Genomic DNA, 27988 nt, shown 5'->3' on the forward strand with positions numbered 1-27988 from the left:
GACAACAATCCCACCCAGGCCCTAACCCCGTAACCCCACATATTTACCCTGCAAATCCCCCTGACACTGAGGGGCAATTTAGCATGGCCAATCCGCCTAACCCGCACATCTTTGGACCGTGGGAGGAAACTGGAGCACCCAGAGGAAACCCACGCAGACATGGGAAAGAGCATGCAAACCCCAAGCAGTCACCCGAGGCTGGAATTGAACCCGGGTCCCTGGCAGCAGTGCTAACCGCCATGGTGTGGTTCTATGTTGGGAGGCCTTCGGGTATTTGTCCTGTGATCATCCTTTCTGTGCCAACAGACTATTTGACCGTGTGGGTGAAGCACCCTGGGTCGAACTCAATTGCCTCTTTAGCCAGGTGTTTTCTGGGACTGCTCTATAACTTTCAGCAGCAGTCTGGTCCTATCCTCCCCTCCGTAGCACTGAGACTCTAAGACCAGATGCAGCACCACTTGCTGCTATTGAGGTTGCAACGCAATGTAAACCGGGGGACAGACCTGGGAGCTTCATGGTTTCAGGTGAGTCAGCTATTGACTGGATAAATCACTAAGTCATTTCAGAATCCCGGGTTTTTACTGAAACTGCTACTTCTGAGGCTTTGCTTCCCTATTAATCATTGAACTCTGGTAGAACAACAAAGAATAAAGAACAGTACAGCATAGGAGCAGGCTCTTCGGCCCTCCAAGCCTGCGCCGATCACGTTGTCCTATCTAGACCAACCGCTTAGATTCCTCTATTCCCCGTCTGTTCATGTTTCTATCCAGATAAGTCTTAAATGTGTCTGCCTCAACCACCTCACTTGGCAGTGCATTCCAGGCCCCCACCACCCTCTGTGTAAAAAAACTTCCCCCGCACATCTCCACTGAACCTTTCCCCCTTTATCTTGAACTTATGCCCCCTTGTAATTGTCATTTCTGCCCTGGGAAAAAGCTTCCAACTGTTCACCCTATCTATACCCCATATAATTTTATAAACTTCTATCAGGTTGCCCCTCAGCCTCTACCTTTCCACAGAGAACAATCCCTGTTTATTCAACCTCACCTCATAGTTAATACCAGGCAACCTTTTCTGTACTCTCTCCAAAGCCTCCACATCCTATTGGTACTGGAAGCATTCCTTTGAAACTTCAGGTTTCTCGCTGGCAGAGTTACCTTTAAATGAACTCCTCCTCCCTGATTGGCTTTAGGGGTTTGGCCTAACAGCAGAGGTCCCCAGAGAGGCCCCACTGCACAGTGGAAAGCCACCATAATAGTGACTCCTCCGCCTTCAGGTACCATACCCTAAGAGGATGTTGGCGACCATGGACTCCCATTGGATTTGTCTTCGGCATGGTTTGCCGTCGCCCCCTAGAGTATGGCTGACCAGGAAACTCTCCTGCTCTTACCGCCTGCCTCGCGTATTGGAGAGATTTATCTGAAAAGGTTGATAATCGAACTGTTTGGCCACGTTTTGAACACTCCCTCTATGGCCATCAAGTCCTGGAGTGGGGCTTGAACCTGGAGCTTCTGGTCCAGAGATCTGGTCCCTATTACTGCAAGATATTTGGACTGTACACGGACAGGAAAGATTTAGAGGGATATGGGTCAAACGCAGGCAAATGGGACTAGTTCAGTTTAGGAAACCTGATCGGCATGGACAAGTTGGGCCGAAGGGCCTGTTTCTGTGCTGTATATCTCTTAAGTTTAAAGTTTATTTATTAGCCACAAGTAAGGCTTACATTAACACTGCAATTAAGTTACTGTGAAACTCCCCCAGTTGCCACAGTCCGGCGCCTGTTCGGGTCAATGCACCTAACCAGCATATCTTTCAGACAGTGGGAGGAAACTGGAGCACCCGGAGGAAACCCACGCAGACACGGGGAGAATGTGCAGACTCCACACAGACAGTGACCCAAACCGGGAATCGAACCCGGGTCCCTGGCAGCGTGAGGCAGCAGTGCTAACCACTGCGCCACCGTGCCCATATGACTCTAACAGGCTTTATGACTCTAACAGGAGGCCCCCCCCCGCCTCCCCCCCAAAAGTGAGTACACTTTTAAAAAAGAAAACCCAATTGGCTGCAAACTGTCCTGGGGTTGTGCAAGAAACTTCAAAAATGCATGATTTTTTCAGCATGAAAACCAGCCTGAGAGTGTTGCCAAAGCTGCCCAGTATCAGAGGGCACATCAGAGGTCAGGAATGCAAACACAGCTGCTCCAGGGCACCCAGGAATGTCTCCAGTCAGTGGCTTCACCGATGCAGCAAGACTAAGGGATTCGGCTTTTAATCATAGAATCATCATAGAATCCCTACAGTGCAGAAGGAGACCATTCGGCCCATCGAGTCTGCACTGACAACAATCCCACTTAGGCCCTATCCCCATAACCCCACATATTTACCCCGTTAATCCCTCTAACCTACGCATCCCGGGACACTAAGGGGCAATTTAGCATGGCCAATGCACCTAACCCGCACATCTTTGGACTGTGGGAGGAAACAGGAGCTCCCAGAGGAAACCCACGCAGACATGAGGAGAATGTGCAGACTCCGGACTGACGGTGACCCAAGCCGGGAATCGAACCCGGGTCCCTGGGGCTGTGAGGCAGCAGTGCTAACCACAGTGCCGTCCCATTTTTCACCTTTAAAGCATAAATACATGGAACAAAGCGCCAAGTACGATATCACCACACTCTGCAGCCCCACTCAACGAGATTACGTGAAGAAACACCAGCAGAAAATGGAAAAAGAAGAAGTATTTTTGCAGCACGGGACCACAGCAATGAAGTGTCACTGCAGAACGAGGTGCGATTGTGTTGCTTTTTCTAAAAAAAAAGCATCTTTTCCCTCAGTCTGGAACCACACGACCAAAAATGTAATAAAGTGGATGTGTCATGGGTAAGAGCACACTGCGATAAATATTTCCACTTGTGTGGCTGCCATAACCCACTTGTGGATCATTTGCATCGGCCTCACTTCTGGAGATATTTATCATATCACACAGCGGGGAAGTCCTATTTATAAACCCCCTTCAGTAGATTCAGGTGGCAATGCAGACTGATCCAATCCTTGTTGCTATCTGTGGCACACATACACGCACACACACACGCACACACACACAGCTACCAACTGGAGCCTCTCAAACAGCTGACAGATGTTGAGCAGAATGTTGAAGGCAGTACTCACTGGTTTTGCATTGACATGTGCGGCATCCACTGTGGTCCAGCTTGAAGCCATAGATACAGTCTCTCTCTGTCAGGGTACAGTTTATTAGTAGCTCACATATTGGAGGCCCAATGGTAATGTATGTTGGCTCTGTGGAGGAAAGGCAGATATATTTAAATATATTTAACGTAGAATGAGAGAGAGAGAGAGATGTTAGAAAAGTTTGTCTACATGATTCTCCCTTTCTTTGATAGCTAGCTGGGCTGAGAGCTCACACTCAGGGATCAGAGAGCTATAGGATCATGGAATACTATAAGGCGGCACGGTAGTACAGTGGTCAGCACCGCTGCCTCATGGATCCAGGGACCTGGGTTCGATTCCCGACTTGGGTCACTGTCTGTGTGGAGTTTGCGCGTTCTCCCTGTGTCCACGTGGGTTTCCTCCGGGTGCTCCTGTTTCCTGCCACAGTCCAAAGATGTGCGGGTTAGGCACAATGGCCATGCTAAATTACCCCTTGGTATCCCAGGCTGCGTATGTTACAGGGATTAGTGGAGTAAATATGTGGGGTTACAGGGATAAGGCCTAGGTGGGATTGTTGTCAGTGTCGGCTGGATGGGCCGAATGGCCTCCTTCTGCATTGTAGCGATTCTATGAATCTCCACAGTGCAGAAGGAGGCCATTCAGCCCATTGAGCATGCACTGGTATTAATCCCACCCATGCCCTATCCCTGTAACCCCACGTATCTACCCTGCGAATCCTCCTGACACGAAGGGACAATTTAGCATTGCGGGTGAGGTTGCTGTTTGCTTGTTCCAATGGGTTTTAAAGATTCTCCGCAGTTCTATTTGAAGAGCTTGGACAATTCTCAAAATCCTGATCAACAATGCTGCCTCAACCGCCACCCAGGAGGTAAGATGGATGGTTCAATCATCTCTCTGCCTGTTTATGGGCTATATCGGGAGCAGAATACTTTTGCATTTGCTTGCAACAATCACTGCCCTTCAAAACTAATTAATTGTGTGAGGTACTCCGAGATGTCTCTAGGTGATAAAGCTGTGTGTTTCAGTGCCAGTTTAAAAAAGATTTTAATTGAACTTAACTTGTGCCTCAGCTAACAGGGCAACATTCTACTAAAGATGTGTCATTTGTTGGGCTCCTTTCATAGTGTGTCCTAGTTATTATATTTTGTGCACCCAGTGATTATAGAATCCTGCAGTGCAGAAGGAGGCCATTTGGCCCATCGAGCCTTCAACGACAACAATCCCACCCAGGCCCTTTCCCTGTAACCCCATATATTTACCCTGCTAATCCCCCTGACACCAATGGACAATTTTAGCACGGCCATTGAGAATTTAGCATGGGAATTGAGAATCTACTGATGGCCATGAAACCATTGTCGATTATCGGGAAAAACCCATCTGGTTCACTGATGTCCTTTAGGGAAGGAAATCTGCCGCCCTTACCTGGTCTGGCCTACATGTGACTCCAGAGCCACAGCAATGTGGTTTGACTCGCAAATTCCCTCTGACCAAGGACAACTAGGGACGGGCAATAAATGTCCAGCCAGTGATGCCCATGTCCCACGAATGAATAAAAAAAATAATCAAATATTTCAATTTACAAGGGCCCAGGATATTGCTCATTTCTGCAGCTGATAACTGAGTGCATATGGAGGTAATCAGGGAATCATAGGGCGGGGGATCTTGTTGGATTTTGCCAGCTTCCTATTTTGGCTATCGTTATGATCTCCTGTTCTGCTTTCTGCTGAACGAGGTGAGTATTTGCATTTCAGCCTTGTGGAGTTCGCTCCAAGGGCTCAGTTAGAAACTGGAGACCAGGTTGTGTATGCCGCACTACACCGAACAGGGAAGGCCCACGCTAATCCCTGGTCTGTGATGAGGTAGTTTGACCTCGACTGAGGTGTGCTGTGGTTGAACCCGGGGTGAGGAGCAGGGTCAAGCAGGGTCCCTCTGCCTGATCGTTAATGCAACACGCCCAACGCAATCGCAGTGCATTGCCTTACGCATGCGCAGGTTGGTTAGGTTAAGTTGCAATGCTGCTATAGTCGAATAGCTTACTGTTACTCACTTTGTAAGCTCACTAATGAAGAAAGTTAAGACAATCAATATAATGAAAAAAACTACACTGATTCACCGCTGATTTCCCTGCTGTTTGTGGGATGTCGCCACACACAGTGGGAATACATTAGCTGAATAGCAACAGCTCCTGCACTCCATAAGGAATTCAGAGTGTGACAGGCTTTGAGCCACGCTTGTATGTTGTGGAGCTTTATAAACACAGGTGGCACCCGTAATAATCATATAGCTAGGACCCTATACCTAGCTGTGACTGTAACACTATATTCTGCACCCTCTCCTTCCTTCTCCCCTATGTACTCGATAAACGGTATGTTTTGTCTGCAGAGCAGGCAAGAAACAATACTTTGCACTGTATCCTGATACATGTAGTAGTAGAGGCGGGTACAATTTTGTCTCTTAAAAAGCATTTAGATAGTTACATGGGTATGATGGGTATAGAGGGATATGGGCCAAATGCGGACAATTGTCTTTAGCTTCGGGGTTTTTAAAAAAAAGGGCGGCATGGACAAGTTGGGCCGAAGGGCCTGTTTCCATGCTGTAAACCTCTATGACAATAATAAATCAAATCAAATTCAATAACCATGGGGCAGCATAGTGGCACAGTGGTTAGCACTGCTGCCCCACAACGCCAGGGACCCGGGTTCGATTCCTGGCTTGGGTCACTGTCTGTGTGGAGTCTGCACGTTCTCCCCGTGTCTGCGTGGGTTCCCTCCGGGTGCTCCGGGTTCCTCCCACAGTCCAAAGGTGCGTGGGTTAGGTGGATTGGTCACGCTAAATTGCCCCTTGGTGTCAAGGGGGACTAGCTGGGGCAAATGCATGGGGTTATGGGGATAGGGCCTGGGTGGGATTGTGGTTGGTGCAGACTCAATGGGCCGAATGGCTTCCTTCTGCACTGTAGGGATTCAATGATTCTAACCAAGGGTGCAGATGTGTTGTCATATCTACAAACAACTGGATGAACTAAAATTAAGTGGTTTGAAAGGAGCTACTAATTTATGTGTAGTGAAGGGGACATGGTTTGCTATATCCAGTTATAGCATGAATACCGGAGAAATAGAGCAACAGAAGATACTTTTACATATCAGTGATTCATTGGATGCTGTTAAGATACAGATCAGTCATGATCTAATTGGATGGTGGAAGGGCTCAAGGGGCTGAATGGCCTACTCTCGTTTGTAAGTTTACAGTGCCTTTGTTGCTTTCACTTTATGAACCTTATTAAGGTGTTAGCCATGGTTCAATTGATAGCATCCTAGTCTCCGGTCCAGGACTCGATCACAGAAGTCTAGCCTGACACTCTGGTGCATTACTGAGGAGGCGCGGAACTGATGGAGGCATTTGTCTTTCAGTCTCGATTCATGCAATAGATGCCTTGGCAAAAACAACATCACCCAAAAGCCAGACTGTCTGGTCATTGTTACGTTGCTGTTTGTGGGAGCTTGCTGTGTACAAACTGGCTGCAACGTTTCCCACATTACAGCAATGTCTGCACTTCAAGGTACCTCACTGGCTGTTAAGTATTTTGGAATGTACAGAGGTTGCGAAGGATGCCATATAAATGCAAATCTTTATTTCTGAACTGTGTACCCCCTCTGCAACCAGAGGTCCGCCTGGAAAGATGAGAACAAAAAATTCTCTCCTCATGAGAAATGTCTTCATATGTTTTGCTAAATTCCCAGCTTGGACTGGGCAGAGGGTAGTTCCACACTAGCCCATAAGGAGGTCTTGTGGCGCAGTGGGTAGCCTCCCCTGCCTCTGAGCCAGAAACATAGAAATAGAAGCAGGAGGAGGCCATTCGGCCCTTTGAGCCTGCTCTGCCATTCGTTATCATGGCTGATCATCAAATTCAATATCCTGATCCCCCTTACTCCCCATACCCCTTGATCCCTTTAACCCCTAGAGCTATATCTAATTTCTTCTTGAAATCACACAATGTTTTGGCCTCAACTACATTCGGTGATAGTGAATTTCACACATTCACCACCCTCTGGGTGAAGAAATTTCTCCTCACCTCAGTTCTAAAAGGTTTACCCCTTATCCTCAAACTATGACCCTTAGTTCTGGACTCCCCCACCATCGGGAACATTCTTTCCGAATCTACCCTGTCCAACCCTGTTAGAATTCGATAAGTTTCTGTGAGATCTCCTCTCACTCTTCTAAACTCCAGTGAGTATAATCCTAATCAACTTAGTCTCTCTCTCTCATATGACAGACCTGCCATCCCAGGAATCAGCCTGGTAAACCTTCGCTGTACTCCCTCTACAGCAAGGACATCCTTCCACAGGTAAGTTCACCAAAACTGCACACAAGAAGCTCTGGCTTCGTGTCTCACGATGTGGAGATGCCGGCGTTGGACTGGGGTGAACACAGTAAGAAGTTTAACAACACCAGGTTAAAGTCCAACAGGTTTATTTGGTAGCAAAAGCCACACAAGCTTTCGGAGCTCCAAGCCCCTTCTTCAGGTGAGTGGGAATTCAGAATTCCCACTCACCTGAAGAAGGGGCTTGGAGCTCAGAAAGCTTGTGTGGCTTTTGCTACCAAAGAAACCTGTTGGACTTTAACCTGGTGTTGTTAAACTTTTTCGTGTCTCACCCCAGAACTTGATGGCCAAGGAAAGTGTGTTCATAGTGCGGCCAAATAGGTTGAGTCCTTCCAACGCACACCATCACTATCCGTGGCTGAAGACTGCAACACTGCATGTAAAAAGTGCATGTTGCAAAACCTCCCTGGGAATGAGCTGTGCCGCACCACCACCCTGCTCCACATTAAAGGTGCAGCACGACAGCAGTGTGAAAGCTTACAACAATACACTCAGAACGTGCACACAGCACCGGGCTTCTTCTGCACAGAGGGGGGGGGGAGGGAGGGGAAAACCGCAAATAGCTGAGGCATCATGAGCCCTTTAGAATCGTGTCAAACTCTTCCGAGAGTGATACGAATCCAAGTCAAATCCGATTTAAAAATTAACAGGACTTCACTCCACTTAGCCAAACAAATTGATTGAATTGTCCTGATCCTTTCTTTTTCATGACCGTGCTGTAAAGTAAACCTGCCAAAACCCTCAGCGCAGGGAGCATATTTCACATTTCAAACTGAACTCAATGGCTATTTACCGTGGAAGGAATGTCTCCTGGACTGAAACTTGTGGAGGCCAGAGTGTCAAAGGTCACAGGCACAGCCCATTTATCACCAGCCGGCTCTGGCTCGGCAGCAGCGCGACAGTTTTAGCTTAGAATTAACAAAAGGATCTTGCAAAACAAAGTAACTGATGGCGCACCTGGTTACAATTGAAAAATGCCATTTAATTAATCTCTGGCAGGCCCATAATGGAATTTTAAGTGCTATTTTTATTTTAAATTCAGAGCTACTGCTTCCACCGTGGCCTAAGTTTGGAATCAACTGGCTTCAGCCGGCAACCAGGAGACTGAACTGTTTAAGGGACCCCAAAATTGGGTCAAATTAGGGATCCGAAATCTGTGCTGGTTTTAACCAGATCCACCCTCGGGGTAAATTCCATAGTCACATAGAACCGGCCATTTGTCAGCCGTATATAGGTATGGTCTAATGTCGTACAAACTTCTGTCTGCAAGGGCGGCATGGTGACACAGTGGTTAGCACTGCTGCCTCACAGCGCCAGGGACACAGGTTCAATTCCGGCCTTGGGTCACTGTCTGTGTGGAGTTTGCACGTTCTCCCCATGTCTGCGTTTGTTTCCTCTGGATGCTCCGGTTTCCTCCCACAGTCCATAGATGCCTGGGTTAGGTTGATTGCTTTAACAACACCAGGTTAAAGTCCAACAGGTTTATTTGGTAGCAAATACCATTAGTTTTCGGAGCGCTGCTCCTTCGTCAGATGGAGTGGAAATCTGCTCTCAAACAGGGCACAGAGACACAAATCAGTCACAGACACAGATCAGAGATCTAATCAGTATTCTGTAACTTGATTTTGTGTCTCTGTGCCCTGTTTGAGAGCAGATTTCCACTCCATCTGACAAAGGAGCAGCGCTCCGAAAGCTAATGGTATTTGCTACCAAATAAACCTGTTGGACTTTAACCTGTTAAAACTGTTAGTGTTTACCCCAGTCCAACACCGGCATCTCCACATCATTTAGGTTGGTTGGCCATGCTAAATTGACCCTAGTGTCAGGTGATTAGCAGGGTAAATATGTGGGGTTACGGAGACAGGGCCTGGGTGGTATTGTTGTTGGCGCAGACTCGATGGGCTGAATGGCTTCCTTCTGCACTGTTGGGATTCTATGATCTATTCTAATTCAGTTGGGGAACTCCGTTGTTTGCAGTAGAAAGCAATCAGATCAAGTGAGGTGTCTCTAATCAATCCACCTGTACAGGTGAGATTACGAAAGGACTTTCAGGATGGCAAAACGTCCCAAAGTGCTTCATTTACCAATGAACAACCACAGTGGATGTCATCTAGGGAAAAGCAACAGCCGACCTGTGCACTTTTGGGAATGCGATGGCCTGGTGGCATTGTCGCTCGATTATTAATCCAGAAACTCAGTTCATGATCTGGGGACCCGGGCTCGAATCCCACCATGGCAGATGGTGGAATTTGAATTCAGTCAAAAAAAATAAATCTGGAAATAAAAATCTACTGATGATCATGAAACCATTATCAATTGTTGGAATAACCCATCTGGTTCACTGATGTCCTTTAGGGAAGGAAATCTGCTGTCCTTACCCGGTCTGGCCTACATGTGACTCCAGAGCCACAGCAATGTGGTTGACTCTTGGGTAACTGGAGATGGGCAAAAAAATGCTGGCCAGCCAGCGACGCCCATGTCCCACAAATGAATTTTAAAAAAGAGCCAGGTCTGGCAATGAGCAATGGAATAACTGCTTTCGCCATGCCTGTTGAGAGATGAATTGCGGCCAGCATATTGGGAGAACTCCTTTGTTCACTTTCAAAAAGCGCCATGAAATCTGCCCACCTGATGGGACAAATGGGGGCCTCAGTTTAACATCTCACCCCGAAGACTGGATCCTGCTCCACTGGGGAAAATAAAGGTTCTGATGCAAGCTCATTGACTTGAAGTGTAAGCTCTATTTCTCTCTCCATGGATGCTTCCCCACCTGTGCAGCATTTTCTGTTTTTAGTTCTGACTTCTAACATCTGCAGGAGTTTTCTATTGTATTTGGGCGAGGTGGCAAGCGGTGCGTGACACGCGCAGCGATTAAGCTGGTTGGACAAAACGGCCCTTAGTCGAGGGGTCAATAATCAGGGGGCACAGATTTAAGGTGAGGGGCAGGAGATTTTTTTTAAAAGTTTTTTAAAAAAGTTTATTTATTAGTCACAAGTAAGGCTTACATTAACACTGCAATGAAGTTACTGTGAAATTCCCCTAGTCGCCACAATCCGGCGCCTGTTTGGGTCAATGCATTTTGAGGGGATTTGAGGAAAGACAGTCTCACCCAGAGGGTGGTGGGAATCTGGAACTCACTGCCAGGAAGGGTGGTAGAGGAGGGAACCCTCACAACATTTAGACGAGCCCTTGAAATGCCATAGCATAGCACGAGGCTACGGACCAAGTGTTGGAAAATGGGATTAGAATAGATAGGTGCTTGACGGCCATTGCAGAAACAATGGGGCGAATGGCCTTTTTCTGTGCTGTGACACTCTATGATGACCATACTCGCTTCCTGGCTTCTGACTTTTCAATTTCTTAAAAATGGTAGCTTAATTTGGGCTGCATTTACCCCTAATCTGCACGAGGCCATCAGTCAGACACAATAGGAAAGGGGCTATTCTGTAAATTTTGAAAAAGTCTCCAAACGTTTCACATTTTCTTCTGATTTTAACATGTCGAAACCCTTTCACTTACATGGGGTTAAAATTAGGCCCAAGGCTGGCGCCATGATAGGCGGTGAGCCAACTGATTTCATTGGCAACTGGCCTTTAGGGTGGAACTTTTAGAATTCTAGACACAGAAGGTGCGAGGTGCATCAATTAAGAATGGCCTTGAGCAGCCTAAAATGGACTACACTGATAACGCATTATCTTCATTACAGGCTCTACTCCACAGAAGCAAAAACATCATCTGGACATGTGGCCTATCTACGAGTTGATAATTAGTTTCCTCCGGGGATGATGGTTCAACGTTGGGTTCTAGCCAATAGTCATATTATTAATAAGTGAATTTTCCATGGGAGGAATTTTAGTGTACCTTCTCACACACATCGATTTAAAAGTTTATTATTTTGTTTATTGGTCACAAGTAGGCTTACATTAACACTGCAATTAAGTTACTGTGGAAATGCCCGAGTTGCCACGCTCTGGCAGTGTTCGGGTACACTGAGGGAGAATTTAGCACGGCCAATGCACCTAACCGGCACGTCTTTCGGACTGTGGGAGGAAACCGGAGCACCCGGAGCAAACCCACGCAGACACGGGGGATGAACGTGCAGACTCCGCACAGTGACCCAAGCCGGGGATCCGAACCCGGGTCCCTTGTGCTGTCAGGCAGCGGCGCTAACCAAAGGCAACGCAAATTTTCGTGACGGCTTAAGAACAGCGCTGAAAAAGGGACCCGAGGATTGAGAACCGCTTGGCCCTCTTGGCCGTAGGGGGGGTGCGGAGCCTGTTGAGAAAGAGGGAGGGTTGTAAAATATAAATACAACTGCAGGCAGCAGAGTGGAAAAAAAATAAAACGAAACGCCAACTGAAACTCTCTTGCACAACTTTCCATTCCGTCCCGAGAAAACATTCCATCAGCCTCTCTGCCTCTCATGTGCGACATTCTTTCCATTTCTTCACATATCTGAGCATTCACCGCACCACTCCAATCAGGCTGCAGAGTCCCAGGTATCTGAAATTCCTTGGCAAGGGAGAGCCTTGCATTGTGTGAAAAAAAACCTCTCTTGGCCTCGATTGTTTTCAGCTAGTGGATGATTCCAGTTCAAGGTCAAAGGCAGTCTAGGCTGTTCACAGTTGCCATGGAAACTAAAAGCAGGTGTTGAGTTTGAAGCTTAACTGGGGGGATTGGGGCGGGGGGGTTGGCATAGAGGCTGGAGAATGGATAAGCAGCTTCCCACCCCCCCCCGCCCCCCCACCCCCATACACGCACCCGGCCTATCTGCAAAAGGCATTGTTCTGAAATGTCAAAATAACCTTAGGCCGAAGCCTCAACTTCACAGTGTTGGATAATTCCCCCTGCAGCTCCACAGTAGCGCTCCTGCACCAGCTGCTGAGTGCGACAGGGATGCACCAGTGTTCAGCTTATTCCAGCTATTAATCATCGGGTGCAGCCAATCTCACTCGTAGCCGGAGGTGCAGAGCTAGGCATGTTTTTTTTTATCACTTAGCTTTGAAAATGAGAAGCCACATGAGATACAGACCCTCGGGGTGTGCGGGGTGGAGTGGTGGGGGGAGGCCCGTGTGCTAAAGTGAGACTGAGCATCGACACGATGTGGTTAAAAGGAGCAAAAGTCAATATGCGTTGACGTCTAAATCTCAACTTGAGTTTGACACTCTCAAAGGGTTACTTCCTCATGCGTTAATCTGTGCTTCGACCCTCTCCGTAATGTTAGTGTTTTAGAAATGACCAACTTATCCATCGGACGTAGGTGTTCAGATTATATAATCATAATAACACCCAATGCCAGCTATGTCACCCTTTGATTGCTGCACGCAAAAGTAAAGTTTAAAAGTTTATTTATTAGTCACAAGTAAGGCTTACATTAACACTGCAACGTAGTTACTGTGAAAATCCCCCAGTCGCCACACTCCGGCGCCTGTTGGGGTACACTGAGGGAGAATTTAGCATGGCCAATGCACCTAACCAGCGCGTCTTTCAGTGGTTAGCACTGCTGCCTCACAGCGCCAGGGACCCGGGTTCAATTCGGTCACTGTCTGTGTGGAGTCTGCACATTCTCCCCGTGTCTGCGTGGGTTTCCTCCGGGCGCTCCGATTTCCTCCCACAGTCCAAAGTTGTGCGGGTTAGGTTGATTGGCCGTGACAAGTTGACCCTAATGTGGCAGGGTAAATATGTGGGGTTATGGGAATTGGGCCTGGGTGGTATTGTGACCGGCGCAGACTCGATGGGCTGAATGGCCTCCTTCTGCACTGTAGGGATTCTATGGATTCTATGACTATGGGAGGAAACTTGAGCACCCGGAGGAAACCCACGCAGAATTGGGGAGAACGTGCAGACTCTGCACAGACAGTGACTCAAGCCGGGAATCGAACCCCGGTCCCTGGCGCTGTGAGGCAGCAGTGCTAACCGCTGTGTCACTGAGAACCCCAGCGAGGTTGGGGTGGGATGGACAGGGAAACCGTGAGGGAGGGTACAGGAAGGGGAAGTGGGAGATACAGGAAGGGGAAGTGGGAGATTCAGGAAGGGGAAGTGGGAGATTCAGGAAGGGGAAGTGGGAGATTCAGGAAGGGGAAGTGGGAGATTCAGAAAGGGTTTTTGAGTCTTGCTGTCCTATTTCACATGAGCAGCCCGAGGGTTTAACAACACACTCAGGTTTGAGAGGCAGCCCACACTTGCTTCTCCTACCAATGAAGACTGGAGGTATATTTAAAGCAGTGGCAACCTCTGCTACACACTGTGAATGGCTCAGAACTTAACCTATCCCAGTTTCTATGTGGGATTGGCTGTAGTTTGCCAAGAGAGAGTGAGTCGGCCTTCTGTGCTACCTACATCTATGATCTCGGCACCCGGAAGGAGTTGAGTGCTGGGGCTGGTGGCGGTGGAGGCATCCCTCTAAGAATGGGAACATTTTCTGGCAGGTTTTCAGTTGAAGACTGATGGAGTAATCAGGGCGACATCACCAGCCAGCCAGGCACCAGTCACTTTATGGGCTTGGTGAGGTGAAACACTCACAATTCATCATCTGCCTTGTACTGTGTGTGTCTGCCTTGTGTACTGTGTGTGTGTGTATGTGTTCTGTATGTGTGTGAGTGTATGTGTGTGTGTACTGTGTGTGTGCATGTGTACTGTGTGTGTGTATGTGTATTGTGTGTGTGTGTGCGCTGTGTGTGTCTGTGTTCAGTGTGTGTGTGAGTGCGCACTGTGTGTGTACTGTGTGTGTGTGTGCACTGTGTGTGTGTACTGTGTGTGTACTGCGTGTGTGTGCGTGTTTCTTAGTTGCCTGTCTTACAGAATCCTTCATAGTTCCTTTTTGCATCTCAATCTTTTTCATCCCCTCCTCTCCAAAAGCAAGGGGTCCATTCTAAAGTTTTAAGTTTATTCATTAATAAATTAACAGGCTTACATTAACACCGCAATGAAGTTACTGTGAAAATCCCCTAGTCACCACACTCCGGCACCTGTTTGGGTACACTGAGGGAAAATTTAGCACGGCCAATACACCTAACCAGCACGTCTTTTGGACTGTGGGAGGAAACCAGAGCACAGGAAGGAAACCCACACAGACACGAGGGAGAACGTGCAGACTCCGCACAGACAGTGACCCAAGCCGGGAATCGAACCCAGGTTCCAAGCGCTGTGAGGCAGCAGTGCGAACCACTGTGCCACCGTGCCCACCAAGTTCACACATCAATCAGCAATTCTACTGGTGAAGGCCAGGGGGTTATTAAATGGAGGTGCACTGTAACAGGCCTGCCTTAACCCTAACCTCCACACGTGCACTTTCCAACACCTGTTGGACCTCGGTCAGGCATGGATCTCCAGGCGAGCTTTTTTTATCCCTACCTCAGGAAATGGTGAAGTAACTTTAATGCCTCTACTGCCATCCCAACATAGCTTGCTTGCACGTGGTCTGTATATCTATGAATCAATCTTATCTATCTATCTATCTATGAATCAATCATATCTATCTATCTATCTATGAATCAATCTTATCTATCTATCTATGAATCAATCTTATCTATCTATCTATCTATCTATCTATCTATCTATCTATCTATCTATGAATCAACCTTCTCTATCTATCTATCTATGAATCATAAGAACATAAGAAATAGGAGCAGGAGTAGGCCATCTAGCCCCTCGAGCCTGCCCCGCCATTCAATAAGATCATGGCTGATCTGACGTGGATCAGTACCACTTACCCGCCTGATCCCCATAACCCTTAATTCCCTTACCGCTCAGGAATCCATCCATCCGCGCTTTAAACATATTCAGCGAGGTAGCCTCCACCACCTCAGTGGGCAGAGAATTCCAGAGATTCACCACCCTCTGGGAGAAGAAGTTCCTCCTCAACTCTGTCTTAAACCGACCCCCCTTTATTTTGAGGCTGTGTCCTCTAGTTTTAACTTCCTTACTAAGTGGAAAGAATCTCTCCGCCTCCACCCTATCCAGCCCCCGCATTATCTTATAAGTCTCCATAAGATCCCCCCTCATCCTTCTAAACTCCAACGAGTACAAACCCAATCTCCTCAGCCTCTCCTCATAATCCAAACCCCTCATCTCCGGTATCAACCTGGTGAACCTTCTCTGCACTCCCTCCAATGCCAATATATCCTTCCTCATATAAGGGGACCAATACTGCACACAGTATTCCAGCTGCGGCCTCACCAATGCCCTGTACAGGTGCATCAAGACATCCCTGCTTTTATATTCTATCCCCCTCGCAATATAGGCCAACATCCCATTTGCCTTCTTGATCACCTGTTGTACCTGCAGACTGGGCTTTTGCGTCTCATGCACAAGGACCCCCAGGTCCCTTTGCACGGTAGCATGTTTTAATTTGTTTCCATTGAGATAGTAATCCCATTTGTTATTATTTCCTCCAAAGTGTATAACCTCGCATTTATCAACGTTATACTCCATTTGCCATATCCTTGCCCACTCACTCAGCCTGTCCAAATCTCTCTGCAGATCTTCTCCGTCCTCCACACGATTCACTTTTCCACTTATCTTTGTGTCGTCTGCAAACTTCGTTACCCTACACTCCGTCCCCTCCTCCAGATCATCTATATAAATGGTAAACAGTTGCGGCCCGAGTACCGATCCCTGCGGCACGCCACTAGTTACCTTCCTCCAACCGGAAAAACACCCATTTATTCCGACTCTTTGCTTCCTGTCGGATAGCCAGTCCCCAATCCACTTTAACACACTACCCCCAACTCCGTGTGCCCTAATCTTCTTCAGCAGCCTTTTATGGGGCACCTTATCAAACGCCTTTTGGAAATCCAAAAACACCGCATCCACCGGTTCTCCTCCATCAACCGCCCTCGTCACATCTTCATAAAAATCCAACATGTTCGTCAAGCACGACTTTCCCCTCATGAATCCATGCTGCGTCTGATTGATCGAACCATTTCTATCCAGATGCCCTGCTATCTCCTCTTTAATAATGGATTCCAGCATTTTCCCTACTACAGACGTTAAGCTGACCGGCCGATAATTACCCGCCTTTTGTCTCCTTCCTTTTTTAAACAGCGGCGTAACATTAGCCGTTTTCCAATCAACCGGCACTACCCCAGAATGCAACGAGTTTTGATAAATAATCACTAACGCATCCACTATGACCTCTGACATGTCTTTCAATACCCTGGGATGCATTCCATCTGGACCCGGGGACTTGTCCACCTTCAGTCCCATTAGTCTACCCAGCACTGCCTCTCTGGTAACATTAATCGTATTAAGTATTTCTCCTGCTGCCAACCCTCTATCGTTAATATTTGGCAAACTATTTGTGTCCTCCACCGTGAAGACCGACACAAAAAACGTATTTAAAGACTCAGCCATATCCTCATTTCCCACTATTAACTCCCCCCTCTCGTCCTCCAAGGGTCCAACATTCACTCTAGCCACTCTATTCCTTTTTATATATTTATAAAAACTTATCTATCTATCTATGAATCAATCTTATCTATCTATCTATGAATCAATCTTATCTATCTATGAATCAACCTTCTCTATCTATCTATCTATGAATCAATCTTATCTATCTATCTATCTATGAATCAATCTTATCTATCTATCTATCTATCTCTCTCTCCCTCTTTCTCTTTCTCTCTCTCTCTTTCTTTCTCTCTTTCTTTCTTTCTCTCTCCCGTTAGGAAAGTGGTTGTTTGGTCCATTGTCAAAACTTTGACTGCGTCCTTGGGGGCATCAACCCTGGGGGCAGAAGGAGCCTGTAAACGATGACTGGGTTGCAACTCAAAAGGGCTGGAACCAGTGTCGCCGTGGGAAGGTTGACTGGTGCTGTGGTGGGAGGGGGTGGGGGGAGGGGCATTTGCATGAAGCACTAGGGTGGCGATACAAGAGGAGTGGGGAAGACAAGAAGGATTGGAGGAAAGGCTAGTTCGGAAAGAGAGGTTAGACACAGGGAAATGTGAGGCTGACGGGGTTTGAGTGCAAATGCATAAATGTAAGAGCTGTAATAAATAAGGTTGGTGAGCTGAAAGCACAAGTAGCTACATGAGATTATAATATAGTGGCTATTGAGAGGCATGGAGCAAACAAGGGGAAGAAAGGGGACATAATAGTCCTGGCTAAGATACATTAAGGGAGGAGAAAGGGAGGGGGTGTAACAATATTGATCAACAATACTGCTGCCACATTGGAAATGAATGGTGCACTCAAGTGCTTAAAGACAGAACCTATTTGGTTAGAATTAAGGAAAAATACAGCAGCTACCATGCTGCGGGGTGAATAATAAGAAGCTACCAAAACAACGAGAAGGAGCAAATTTGCAGTCAAATTTCAGAAAGGTGCAAGAATTTTCAAGTTGTGTGACAAAAGTAGACTCTATTATCTGACATAACACTGCGATTATTCAGGTCTAAGGGCAAAGAGAACTTTCTTGATTAGTATGTTCCCAGCCTAGTGAGGAAGGACGCAATCCTGTCCAGTTCCGGGAACCGAGGACAAGTAAATGAAGTATTCTTCAGTGGGGAGCATTTGGATAACAGCGATCATAATAACTGTAGGTTTAGAGCAGTTAGCTGGCAGGATAAGTTGGGAAGGCTGTTACAAATGTTGTATGGAGCCTTTGGCATAATAGACAGAGGCAAAGGGTGAGAGTTTAACACACCCAGAGCCCGTTCACTTGCAGAGTTAAAATAGCGCCTACAAAATGCAAAACCAGGGCAGTTAAGCTAACTAAACCTTCCCAGAACAGTGGTTGGATCCCAGCATCATGTCCAATTCTGGGCACCTCAGCTTAGGAAGGATGTCAAGGCCTTAAAGAGGGCGCACAGTGGATTTACTGGAATGGTCCCAGGATGAAAAACTTCAGTAATTGGATAAACTGAAGCAGTTCTCCTTGGAGCAGTGAAGGTTAAGGGAGATTTTCGAGAGGTGCATGGTTTCAGGGTTTTGATGGCATAAATGAGGAGAAACCGCTTTCTGTGACAGAAGAGTTGGTAAGTAGAGTTCGCAGGTCAAAGCTGATTGCCAGAAGTGCCAGCGGTGAGAAGGAAAGGAAATGCATGCAGAGTGTTGTTACGATCTGGGCTGCACTGGCTATAAAGTTCTAAAGTTTATTTATTTAGCAGTGTCACAAGTAGGCTTACAAAGGGTGGTGGAAGGAGATTGAAGTATATTTAAGTCAGAGGTAGATAGGTTCTTGATTGGTAAGGGGATCAAAGGCTACAGGGAAAAGGCGGGAGAATGGGGTTGAGAGACATATCAGCCATGATCAAATGGCGGGGCAGATTCGATGGGCCGAATGGCCTAATTCTGCTCCTCTGCCTTATGGTCTCTTATGGAAACGTTGGCACTATTGTCTCTCTGCCAGACCTACTGAGATTTTCCTGTACAGTCTGTTGTTACCTGTTAAGGGCGGACGGGGCTTTGCTTTAAGGACTGCACCCCTGACAGGGCAGCACTTCCTCAGTACCACACTTTTAAAGTTTCAGCCTGTTATCCTCTGCCTATAAGCCGGGCTTGAATCCACAATCTTCTTGCTCACAAGCAAGAGTGCTGCCGACTGGGTTATGGCTGGTGCCACAGCGAGGTGCCGAGAAGCTGACGGGAATCAAAAGCTCGGAGCTGCTTTTCCCAGAGGGGGTGAGTCCTGGTCTGCAAGCTGACTGTTTGCGGACAGGCTGGAGTGGCTTTTCTTCCTGTGTGTCAAGGTGCAGATTCAAACACTGTTATTTTTTTTTTTGATGCCTGCGATTAAATGAGCTGCGAGGAGAGGACGATGGAAATAATTTCGCCCAAAAAGAAAAATGCAGACTGAAAAAAAAAAAGAGTATCTGCCCTTTTCACTTCACCAGACAAGACTCAACAAAAAGCGCCAGAATCATTGCCACGCTCCCGTGCAGCCGAATAGACAAACAGTAGCTAGGCTTGGAAAAAAAAAATGCCCCACACAATCTAATCTCCTTTTGACTGCTAGTGAGTGAAACCGATGCAGGAGGGGATAATGGGTGAGAAAACAGCGCAGGTTTCCGTGGGGGTCGGAGCAGAGAAACTGAACCCATTGGTCCTAGGGGAGGGTGTATCGATTTAATCCTACTTGTCTCGACCCAGCCACCCGCGCAACACACCTCCCCAACCTGACTGTTCCTCTCTCTCTCTCTCTCTCTCCCTCTCTCTCTATCGCACTCCTACATCCAGGGGTGCAGTTATTTACTGTGACCAAGACTTCTGGAATGTGAGCTATGCAGGTTTCACAATAGCTGATTGTAGTCATGCACATGTCAGTCGTCTTGGAAGGTTGAGTACATTGGCCTGCTTTTGAGGGTGGGGGGGGGGGGGAAGTGGGACTCCGGTTCTGTGACTGTGTGTGTGTGTGTGCGTGCATGATATGAGTGCGTCTATGCGTGTGCACTTACGTTGAAAGGGTTTCACGGGGATTAAACAGAGTGAATTGTTTCGGAGATTTAATTCTTTGGCGATATGTAGGAATTCTTCGACAACATGTATGTGTGTGTAATTTATACAGTGCATGCAGTCTAACGCAACGGGCAACACATTCTTATCTGACATTCATGGAGCATGGAATTTATTTTGCATATAGAAAGGAGATAATATCTGGTCTAGAACCAGTACCTGCGAGCTAAAAGCAATTTAAAAGTTTTTTTTTTCTCCTCTCTGGTCCCCATTTGTCTGCTTGCTGTATCCATGGTAACTACCTCACCTTGCCTGTCCCTCAGCGTAAGAAACTCACTGTTCTGCATTGGCCTTGTGGAAGCAAATGCAAAAAAAAAAAGTACACAACTTCCAAAGGCTAATTTGGTGTCAATTTTCTGTAGATTTTTTCACCGCATTGATGCCAAGTCTGTAATACAAATTCAGCTCCTCCAGCAATAAATTTATTTATCAGGCTGTACACTCATGTCTTTGTCGTCTCCAGACCTGGCAATTACAATCCTCTTCTGGCTGTCTTTTCAGAATTCACCCTCATTAAACTGTGGCTTCATCTAAAACTCTCCTACCCCTCTGTTACCCTGCACCAATTTCATCGCTACCGTTCTCACTGATCTACGCCTCAGACTCAAGTTCTTGTAGGAACTGCGAGCAGAAAAAGGCTAATATCCACCCAGTCTGTCTTCAATCACCTTGGCAGTCTCGTAAGCTCCTCCAGCTCTACATTTCTCTCTCTGAACTGTAGCTTCCACTCACTCCAGCCTCTTTAAGTTTACTTTTATTTATTAGTGTCACAATTAGGCTCCCATTAACACGGCAATGAAGTTGCTGTGAAAATCCCCTAGTCGCCACACTCTGGCACCTGTTCGGGTTACACTGAGAGAGAATTTAGCACCCAACCAGCACGTCTTTCGGACTGTGGGAGGGAGCCGGAGCACCTGGAGGAAACGCACACAGACACGGGGAGAGCGTGCAGACTCTGCACAGACAGTGACCCGAGACCGGAATCGAACCTGGGTCCCTGGCGCTGTGAGGCAGCAGTGCTAACCACTGTGCCACCGTGCTGCCCTATGTGCACCCACCTCCTTCACCCCACTATTAGGTGTGAAAAAAAGCCTTCTGCAGCTTAGATCCCAAGCTCTGGAATTCCCTGGCCCAAAGTCTTTTGCCTCTGTACCTCCCTCTGTTTCTTTAAGATCTTCCTTAAAGTTCACCTCTTAAGACACCTGCTTCTGTAACGCAGGCTTTGGCCAGGCTTCTGGCAATGGCATTCTTAACAGTTGTAGGAGATGAGGGCAAGTGAGCCCGCCATGAGCAATTATCTGGACTGTGCTTCATGTTAGCTCAACAATAGTCAGGGAAATGGGAATTCACTGGCCGGAATTTTCTCCAAAAGTAGGGGACTTGCCCAGTGGTGAAAGGTCAGGGAGCAGTCCTGCTCAACCTGCCCTACGTGCCACAACCAAGCTCTACACAACTCAGGCAGATGAGCTGCCCAAGGTTGTGGCTTCTGCTCCCTGAGGCAAGGATGTGCTACCTCCATGAGATGCTGGTCAACAAACAACCCCTACAGCAGCGATGCTGGAACAAGCCCAGAGAGGTGAATGGGTCAGGCTCATCTGGGCCGGTCAGGCAGATCCTGACGGAGAGAAAAGGAGGAAGAGTGAGTTGGAAATGGAGGTTTGAGAGGGCAAAGGAAGAGGGGGTGGGGGTTTCAGATCCTTCCCCCACTCCCACACCACCATTCAAGCCTGTAGTCAGGCCACCAGAAGTGTGGGGAGAAGCCCTTAAGTGATCCAATTAATTTACCACTTCAGGGCCTCAACTGACCCAACAGAGAGCAGGCAAACACCACCAGCCCCTCTGCTGGTAAAATACCAGGGGAGGCAGGGAGGTGATGAGAATAGCATCCCCCCACACTCTGACCATCCCATCCAATTTTACACTCCGTCTGCCAGCTCACTCCTGGGTGGGGTTGCGAGAGGGCTTTGGGCTGCAGCACAGGGCGGCACTGTGATTAACACTGCTGCCTCACAGCGCCAGGGACCCGAGTTCAATTCTGGCCCCGGGTCACTGTCTGTGTGGAGTTTGCACGTTCTCCCCGTGTCTGCGTGGGTTTCCTCCGGGTGCTCCGGTTTCCTCCCACACTCCAAAGATGTGCAGGTTAGGTGGATTGGCCGTACTAAATTGCGTCTTGGTATCTCAAGATGTGTAGGTTAGGAGAATTAGTGGGGTAAATATGTGGAGTTTTGGGCTGGGGCCTGGGCGAGATGCTCTGTCGGTGAGCCAGTGCAGACTCGCTGGGCTGAATGGCCTCCTTCTGCACTGTAGGGACTCTATGATTCCAAGTAAGATTCCAGCCTGAAGAACCGTAAGCGTAATTCCTGCCTCATTGCTAGGTGGCACAGTGAGTTGGGAGTATCAACACTGATATCTTTCCATCTCCGTAAGGAAGACCGGGGTAGGGAATGGTCATTTGGTCCATCGGGCAAATTCCTTTAACGCCACGTACCCTCTCACAGCCTCTCCTCCAACCTCCTGAAGAGAACTCTCTGCGTACACAAACTGCCCAATTCCCAAGGGAATTAAACAACTCTCTGGAATACTCGTCTATCGTGACGCCTTCCTCATTCATCTCTGGCCTGCTGACATCCCACACTCTTAATTTGCCACGATTTCAGTTTGAATGACAGAATTCAATTACTGATCCTGACAGATAACCGTCAGGATCAGTAATTCCTCCCAGCCAGTAACTCCCGGATTAAGTGCTTAATAGTCAGTACTTCACCTTAGATATTCCAAAACGAATAGACAGAAATGAAGAGGACACCAACAGCACTGTGGAAATTCTTCAGAAAGTGAACTGCGAGTCTGTCCCAGATATCATTTGCTCTGGACTGCAGAACTTTCGCCTAAATATTTTATTAGTATTTGTCAATAAAACATGAATGAAAATATGAGAAGAATCCTTCTTCTAACGCAAATAGCAACTCAAAATCCTGAAGGATTTTAAAAATCTCCATCAGATAATTGCTGCCTAAGTAATTACTCTCAGTTTTGTAGATAGTACAAGATGGCAATATTGACTTTGGTAAATTGTGTAAAACTGATAATAATGAATAAACCATCCAACACAGAGCTGGTCCAAGTTCCCCTTCCATTTGGAGAGGTGTACTGGTCTGCTAATTGGATTGCGGCCATTTCACAATGTCACCGCCTGAGCTCTTCGTCACTTCAAACACCCAGCCAATTAAAAACAGACAGAAAAGAGATCCTTTGTTTTCAAATCCCTCCACGGACCCATGCCTCCCTATCCCTGTAATCTCTGCCAGCCCTTTGGAATATTTGTACCCCTCCAATTCTAGCCTCACGTCCATTCCCAATTATGATCACTCCTTCAACTGCATAGGGCCCCAAGCTCTGGAATTTCCTCCCTGCATCTCTCAATCTCGCTTTCCTTCTTTAAGGCACCTCTTAAAACCTGCCCCCTTGACCAAGATTTGGATCATCTGACCTATTACCTCATTATGTGGCTGGGTGTCATATTTTGTTCAATAATGCTCCTGTGAAGTGCCCTGGTGGCAGTTTTATCATAGAAGGATCATCGAAACCCTACAGTGCAGAAAGAGGCCATTTGGCCCATTGAGTCTGCACCGACCACAATCCCACCCAGGCCCTACCCCCATATCCCTACATATTTACCCACTAATCCCTCTAACCTACGCATCTCAGGCCACTAAGGGGCAATTTTAGCATGGCCAATCAACCTAACCCGCACATCTTTGGATTGTGGGAGGAAACCGGAGCACCCGGAGGAAACCCACGCAGATACGAGGAGAATGTGCAAACTCCACACAGACAGTGACCCATAGAAATCATAGAAACCCTACAGTGCAGAAGGAGGCCATTCGGCCCATCGAGTCTGCACCGACCACAATCCCACCCAGGCCCTACCCCCACATATTTTACCCACTAATCCCTCTAACCTACGCATCCCAGGACTCTAAGGGGCAATTTTTTAAACCTGGCCAATCAACCTAACCCGCACATCTTTGGACTGTGGGAGGAAACCGGAGCACCCGGAGGAAACCCACGCAGACACGAGGAGAATGTGCAAACTCCACACAGACAGTGACCCGAGCCGGGAATCGAACCCGGGACCCTGGAGCTGTGAAGCAGCAGTGCTAAACACTGTGCTACCGTGCCGCCCGGCTATTAAAGTCAAAGGCGACATATAAGTGTAAGTTGTTGTTGTTGAATCTGACCCAAATTGCAATCATCCTCAGAATGGCGAGTTGTGGGCAGTTCAAATGCCACATTAGTTGGTGTTCGTCTGAAGCTGAGGCACATTGTGGTAATATAAACAGGGCCTAGTTTTAAGGCTGATAAAATTGGATATCCTAAATTAAAGAATTGGGCATATTAAAATTAAACACAGTCAAACCTCGGGCAGGCCAATTGTACAAGTACACAAACATGTCTGGGCCTAACTCATCAATCACCCATCAAAGATCGTTGCACTCTACTGATACTTAGCAGGAGATCATTGCACCCCATTGAAATGCACCGGCATATTGTTAGAAGCCCAGATCGGGCCAGACTTTCTGTCACAGAGAGTTCCTGCAGTTGGCTTATCTGATAACAGGTTACATGTAAGCAACAACATGGAGATGGACACCTGGGGGGCGGACCCTGGTGTCCTGTCAGGCAGACATCAAGAAACCTGGGGGGCGGACCCTGGTGTCCTGTCAGGCAGACATCAAGAAACCCACTGGGTATTGGAACCCCCTCCTGGGACCACATTGGCCGGAAGCCAGAGAAGTTTCTGGAAAGGCAAGCAGGCAGGGGGATAAAGGGACACATTTTAGACACACCAGGAGCGAAGATTCAACGAAGGAGGCGACCTTGACCATTCGGAAGACTGACCAGAGAAGGAAGGAAGGAAGAAGCTGCCATCGAGATTCACCTTCGTGACGACAGACCAGAGGGACTCAGAGAATCGAGCCTGCAGTTTAACCAAACCATCTTTGCGGGTAGTATACTTGAATCTGGGGTATCCTCTTGTTTTATGTGGGTAATTGAAGGGTTAATAGTGTTATTATTAATAAACTTGTTGAACCTTTACTTGTGTTTGTCCTTTGTCCATCTTGCAAATAGGGGCATTGGGATAAAACCTTGGAGTAAGCAAACTGGTCAAAAGTATCTGAGAATTAACAGGTACAACAACATTGTTTGGGGGGGTTTCTGCATGTCCTACAAAGGGTTGTGAATGTAGCCCAATCCATCACGCAAACCAGCCTCCCATCCATTGACTCCATCTACACTTTCCGCTGCCTCGGAAAAGCAGCTGGAATAATCAAGGATCCCAAGCACTCCGGCCATTCTCTCTTCCACCTTCTTCCATCAGGAAAAGGATACAAAAGTCTGAGATCACATAACAACCGACTCAAGGACAGCTTCTTCCCTGCTGCCATCAAACTTTTGAATGGACCTACCATATATTAAGCAGATCTTTCTCTTACACCCTAGCTATGACTGTAATGCTATATTCTGCACCCTCTCCTTTCCTTCTCCCCTATGTACTCTATGAACAGTATGCTTTGTATAGCGCGCAAAAAACAATACTTTTCACTGTATATCAATACATGTGACAATAATAAATCAAATCAAATCCTTGATATTGACTGAGACTGAAATGGGAAATGGTTCTATTTTGCAGTGGTCAACTTCCTTCACGTCTTGAGGAGCACAGATTTCACCCATCGAAAGAAAAAGCTGGTTAGGCTTTTTAATCTCATGAACGTGCCTGAGATTGAACTAGCTCCATGATTTAATTTGGGCCGCAAATGTCTTCATTTCTTCATTCCAATACTATTTTTGGAGATTTGTTCGTATTATTTTGTAGTGTGATAGCTTCCTGCAATGTATTATAATAACACCTATATTGTACAGCACCTTATCATGTAGAAACATCTTGAAGTGCCTCAAACAATGAATTGCTTTTGAAATGCGATGATTGATATGAAGGCAGATACTGCACAGTGACTCCCTCTACACAGCACTAGGGTGGGGGTGAAGGGGGGCAAAACTAGTCTCCAATGATGGTAATCCTCTGAATGGCTTTTTAAGAGGTCATCCCAAAAGATCACACACCGAGGCCAGGATTCTCAGATCTCATTCACCCTGCCACTGCTGCCAGCAAGAATGAAGAATTTGGCGCTCAGCCAAAACTCCATTCACTGCAGCGGGACTGGAGAATCCCAGGGCAAGGTTTAAAGTTTATTTATTGATTAGTGTCACAAGTAGGCTTACATTAACACTGCAATCAAGTTACTGTGTGTGGTGAACCATTGTTGGTTCCCACCAGGTAGTGCTGAGCCATGGTCTGGCCAGTACTATGAGTCTGTATATATGTTACTGTTGGGGTTAGGGTTGGGCTGTTCTACCTGTTGATATAGTCCTTATGGTACACTCCAGTCGGCTCCGCCTCCTGGGAGAGGTATAAAGGTCACTGCTCTGCCTGGTGACCCTTTAGTCTGGGATCGTATACTGTATATGGTAGCTCTGTTATTGTTGGCAATAAAAGCCTTTATTTCCCGAGTACATCCAGCCTCTCGTGTGTTATACCGCGCACCACTGTGAAAATCCCCTAGCCGCTACACTCCGGCACTCCCTCGGGTACATTGAGGGAGAATTTAGCATGGCCAATGCACCCTAACCAGCACGTCTTTCGGAATGTGGGAGGAAACCGGAGCACCCGGAGGAAACCCACGCAGACACGGGGATAACGTGCAGACTCCACACAGACAGTGACTCAAGCTGGGAATGAAACCCGAGTCCCTGGCGCTGTGAGGCAGCAGTGCTAACCACTATGCCACCCAAATAACCAGGAGATTGGTTCTCAGGTAGACTTGGAAGCTGGGAACAAGGACAGTACTTTGGGTGCGTTAGAAGACTGGAAAGTTCACTTGTTTCAGATGTTTCTTCAGGTTTTTATATGTTTCTCCGCTGGATTTGCAGTGCTAACCACGGTGCCACCCAGAGAGGTCAGAGAATTCTGGCCTTGGTGCTCAGAGCCCTCAGGTTAATGGCTTGTCTCAGGCCCAGGCCAACTCCAACTTGAAGACCAAAATCAGTCCGTAAAACATATCGTCAAGAAAATGTCGGGAATTGCAAACACTCAATGGCTAGAATTCTCCAGCTGTTCACATCCCGCTGCCAGCGAGAATGGAGAATTTGGCGCTCAGTCAAATCACTGCAGCGGGACTGGAGAATTCCAGCCATGGGTGCGGTCGGAGAATCTGGCCCAACGTTTGCTTGGTGCAATGTAAGTAGTACTGTCTGACTACACATGACAGGAGTCCTTGCACCCAGGGAAACTGACTAGCAGGTGGCAGAGAGCGGGTGCACACCAGCAACACCTCCTGGACTTGAAAACTCGAAAGGCATTTTAAGTGGTTCAAGGTCCATTACATTGGGAATGGAGGGAAGGTAGTAATGAGTGATAATTTGCCTCAAACAATTTTGCCTCAAGGGAGAGTAAAAGTTTATTTATTAGTGTCACAAGTAAGGCTTATATTAACACTGCAATGAAGTTACTGCAAAATTCCCCTAGTTGCCACACTGCGGCGCCTGTTCAGGTACACTGAGGGAAAATTTATCATGGCCAATGCATCTAACCAGCACATCTTTCAGACATTGGGAGGAAACTGGAGCACCCAGAGGAAACCCACGCAGACACGGGGAGAACATGCAAACTCCACACAGACAGTGACCCAAGCCGGGAATCGAACCCGGGTCCCTGGCGCTGTGAGGCAGCAGTGCTAACCACTGTGCCGCCAGTTTACCAGACAAGACAATGGGGACATAGTGTCTGCACTTGAAGACAATCATTCCTAAGGATTTCTGTGATAAGCGGTTTTGTTACACTTCGACCGAATTGAAATATAAGAAAGCAAACAAAAGCGTCAAATACCATCCCGTTTTGAAAAAA

The 27988-nt window shown here is 47.3% G+C and overlaps 1 protein-coding gene across 2 annotated transcripts in view; it reads right to left on the bottom strand.

The window, feature by feature from the left end:
- crim1 (cysteine rich transmembrane BMP regulator 1 (chordin-like)) overlaps window positions 1-27988 on the bottom strand; it is a 217651-nt gene that overhangs the window by 40503 nt on the left and 149160 nt on the right. For both annotated transcript variants that reach the window (XM_078229544.1, XM_078229543.1), the window contains exon 8: window positions 3168-3296. In XM_078229544.1, the coding sequence (XP_078085670.1) occupies window positions 3168-3296 (129 nt within the window). The remainder of the gene's footprint in view (window positions 1-3167; window positions 3297-27988) is intronic.

Source organism: Mustelus asterias, chromosome 15 (assembly GCF_964213995.1).
Source record: "Mustelus asterias chromosome 15, sMusAst1.hap1.1, whole genome shotgun sequence".
Lineage (NCBI taxonomy): Eukaryota > Metazoa > Chordata > Chondrichthyes > Carcharhiniformes > Triakidae > Mustelus > Mustelus asterias.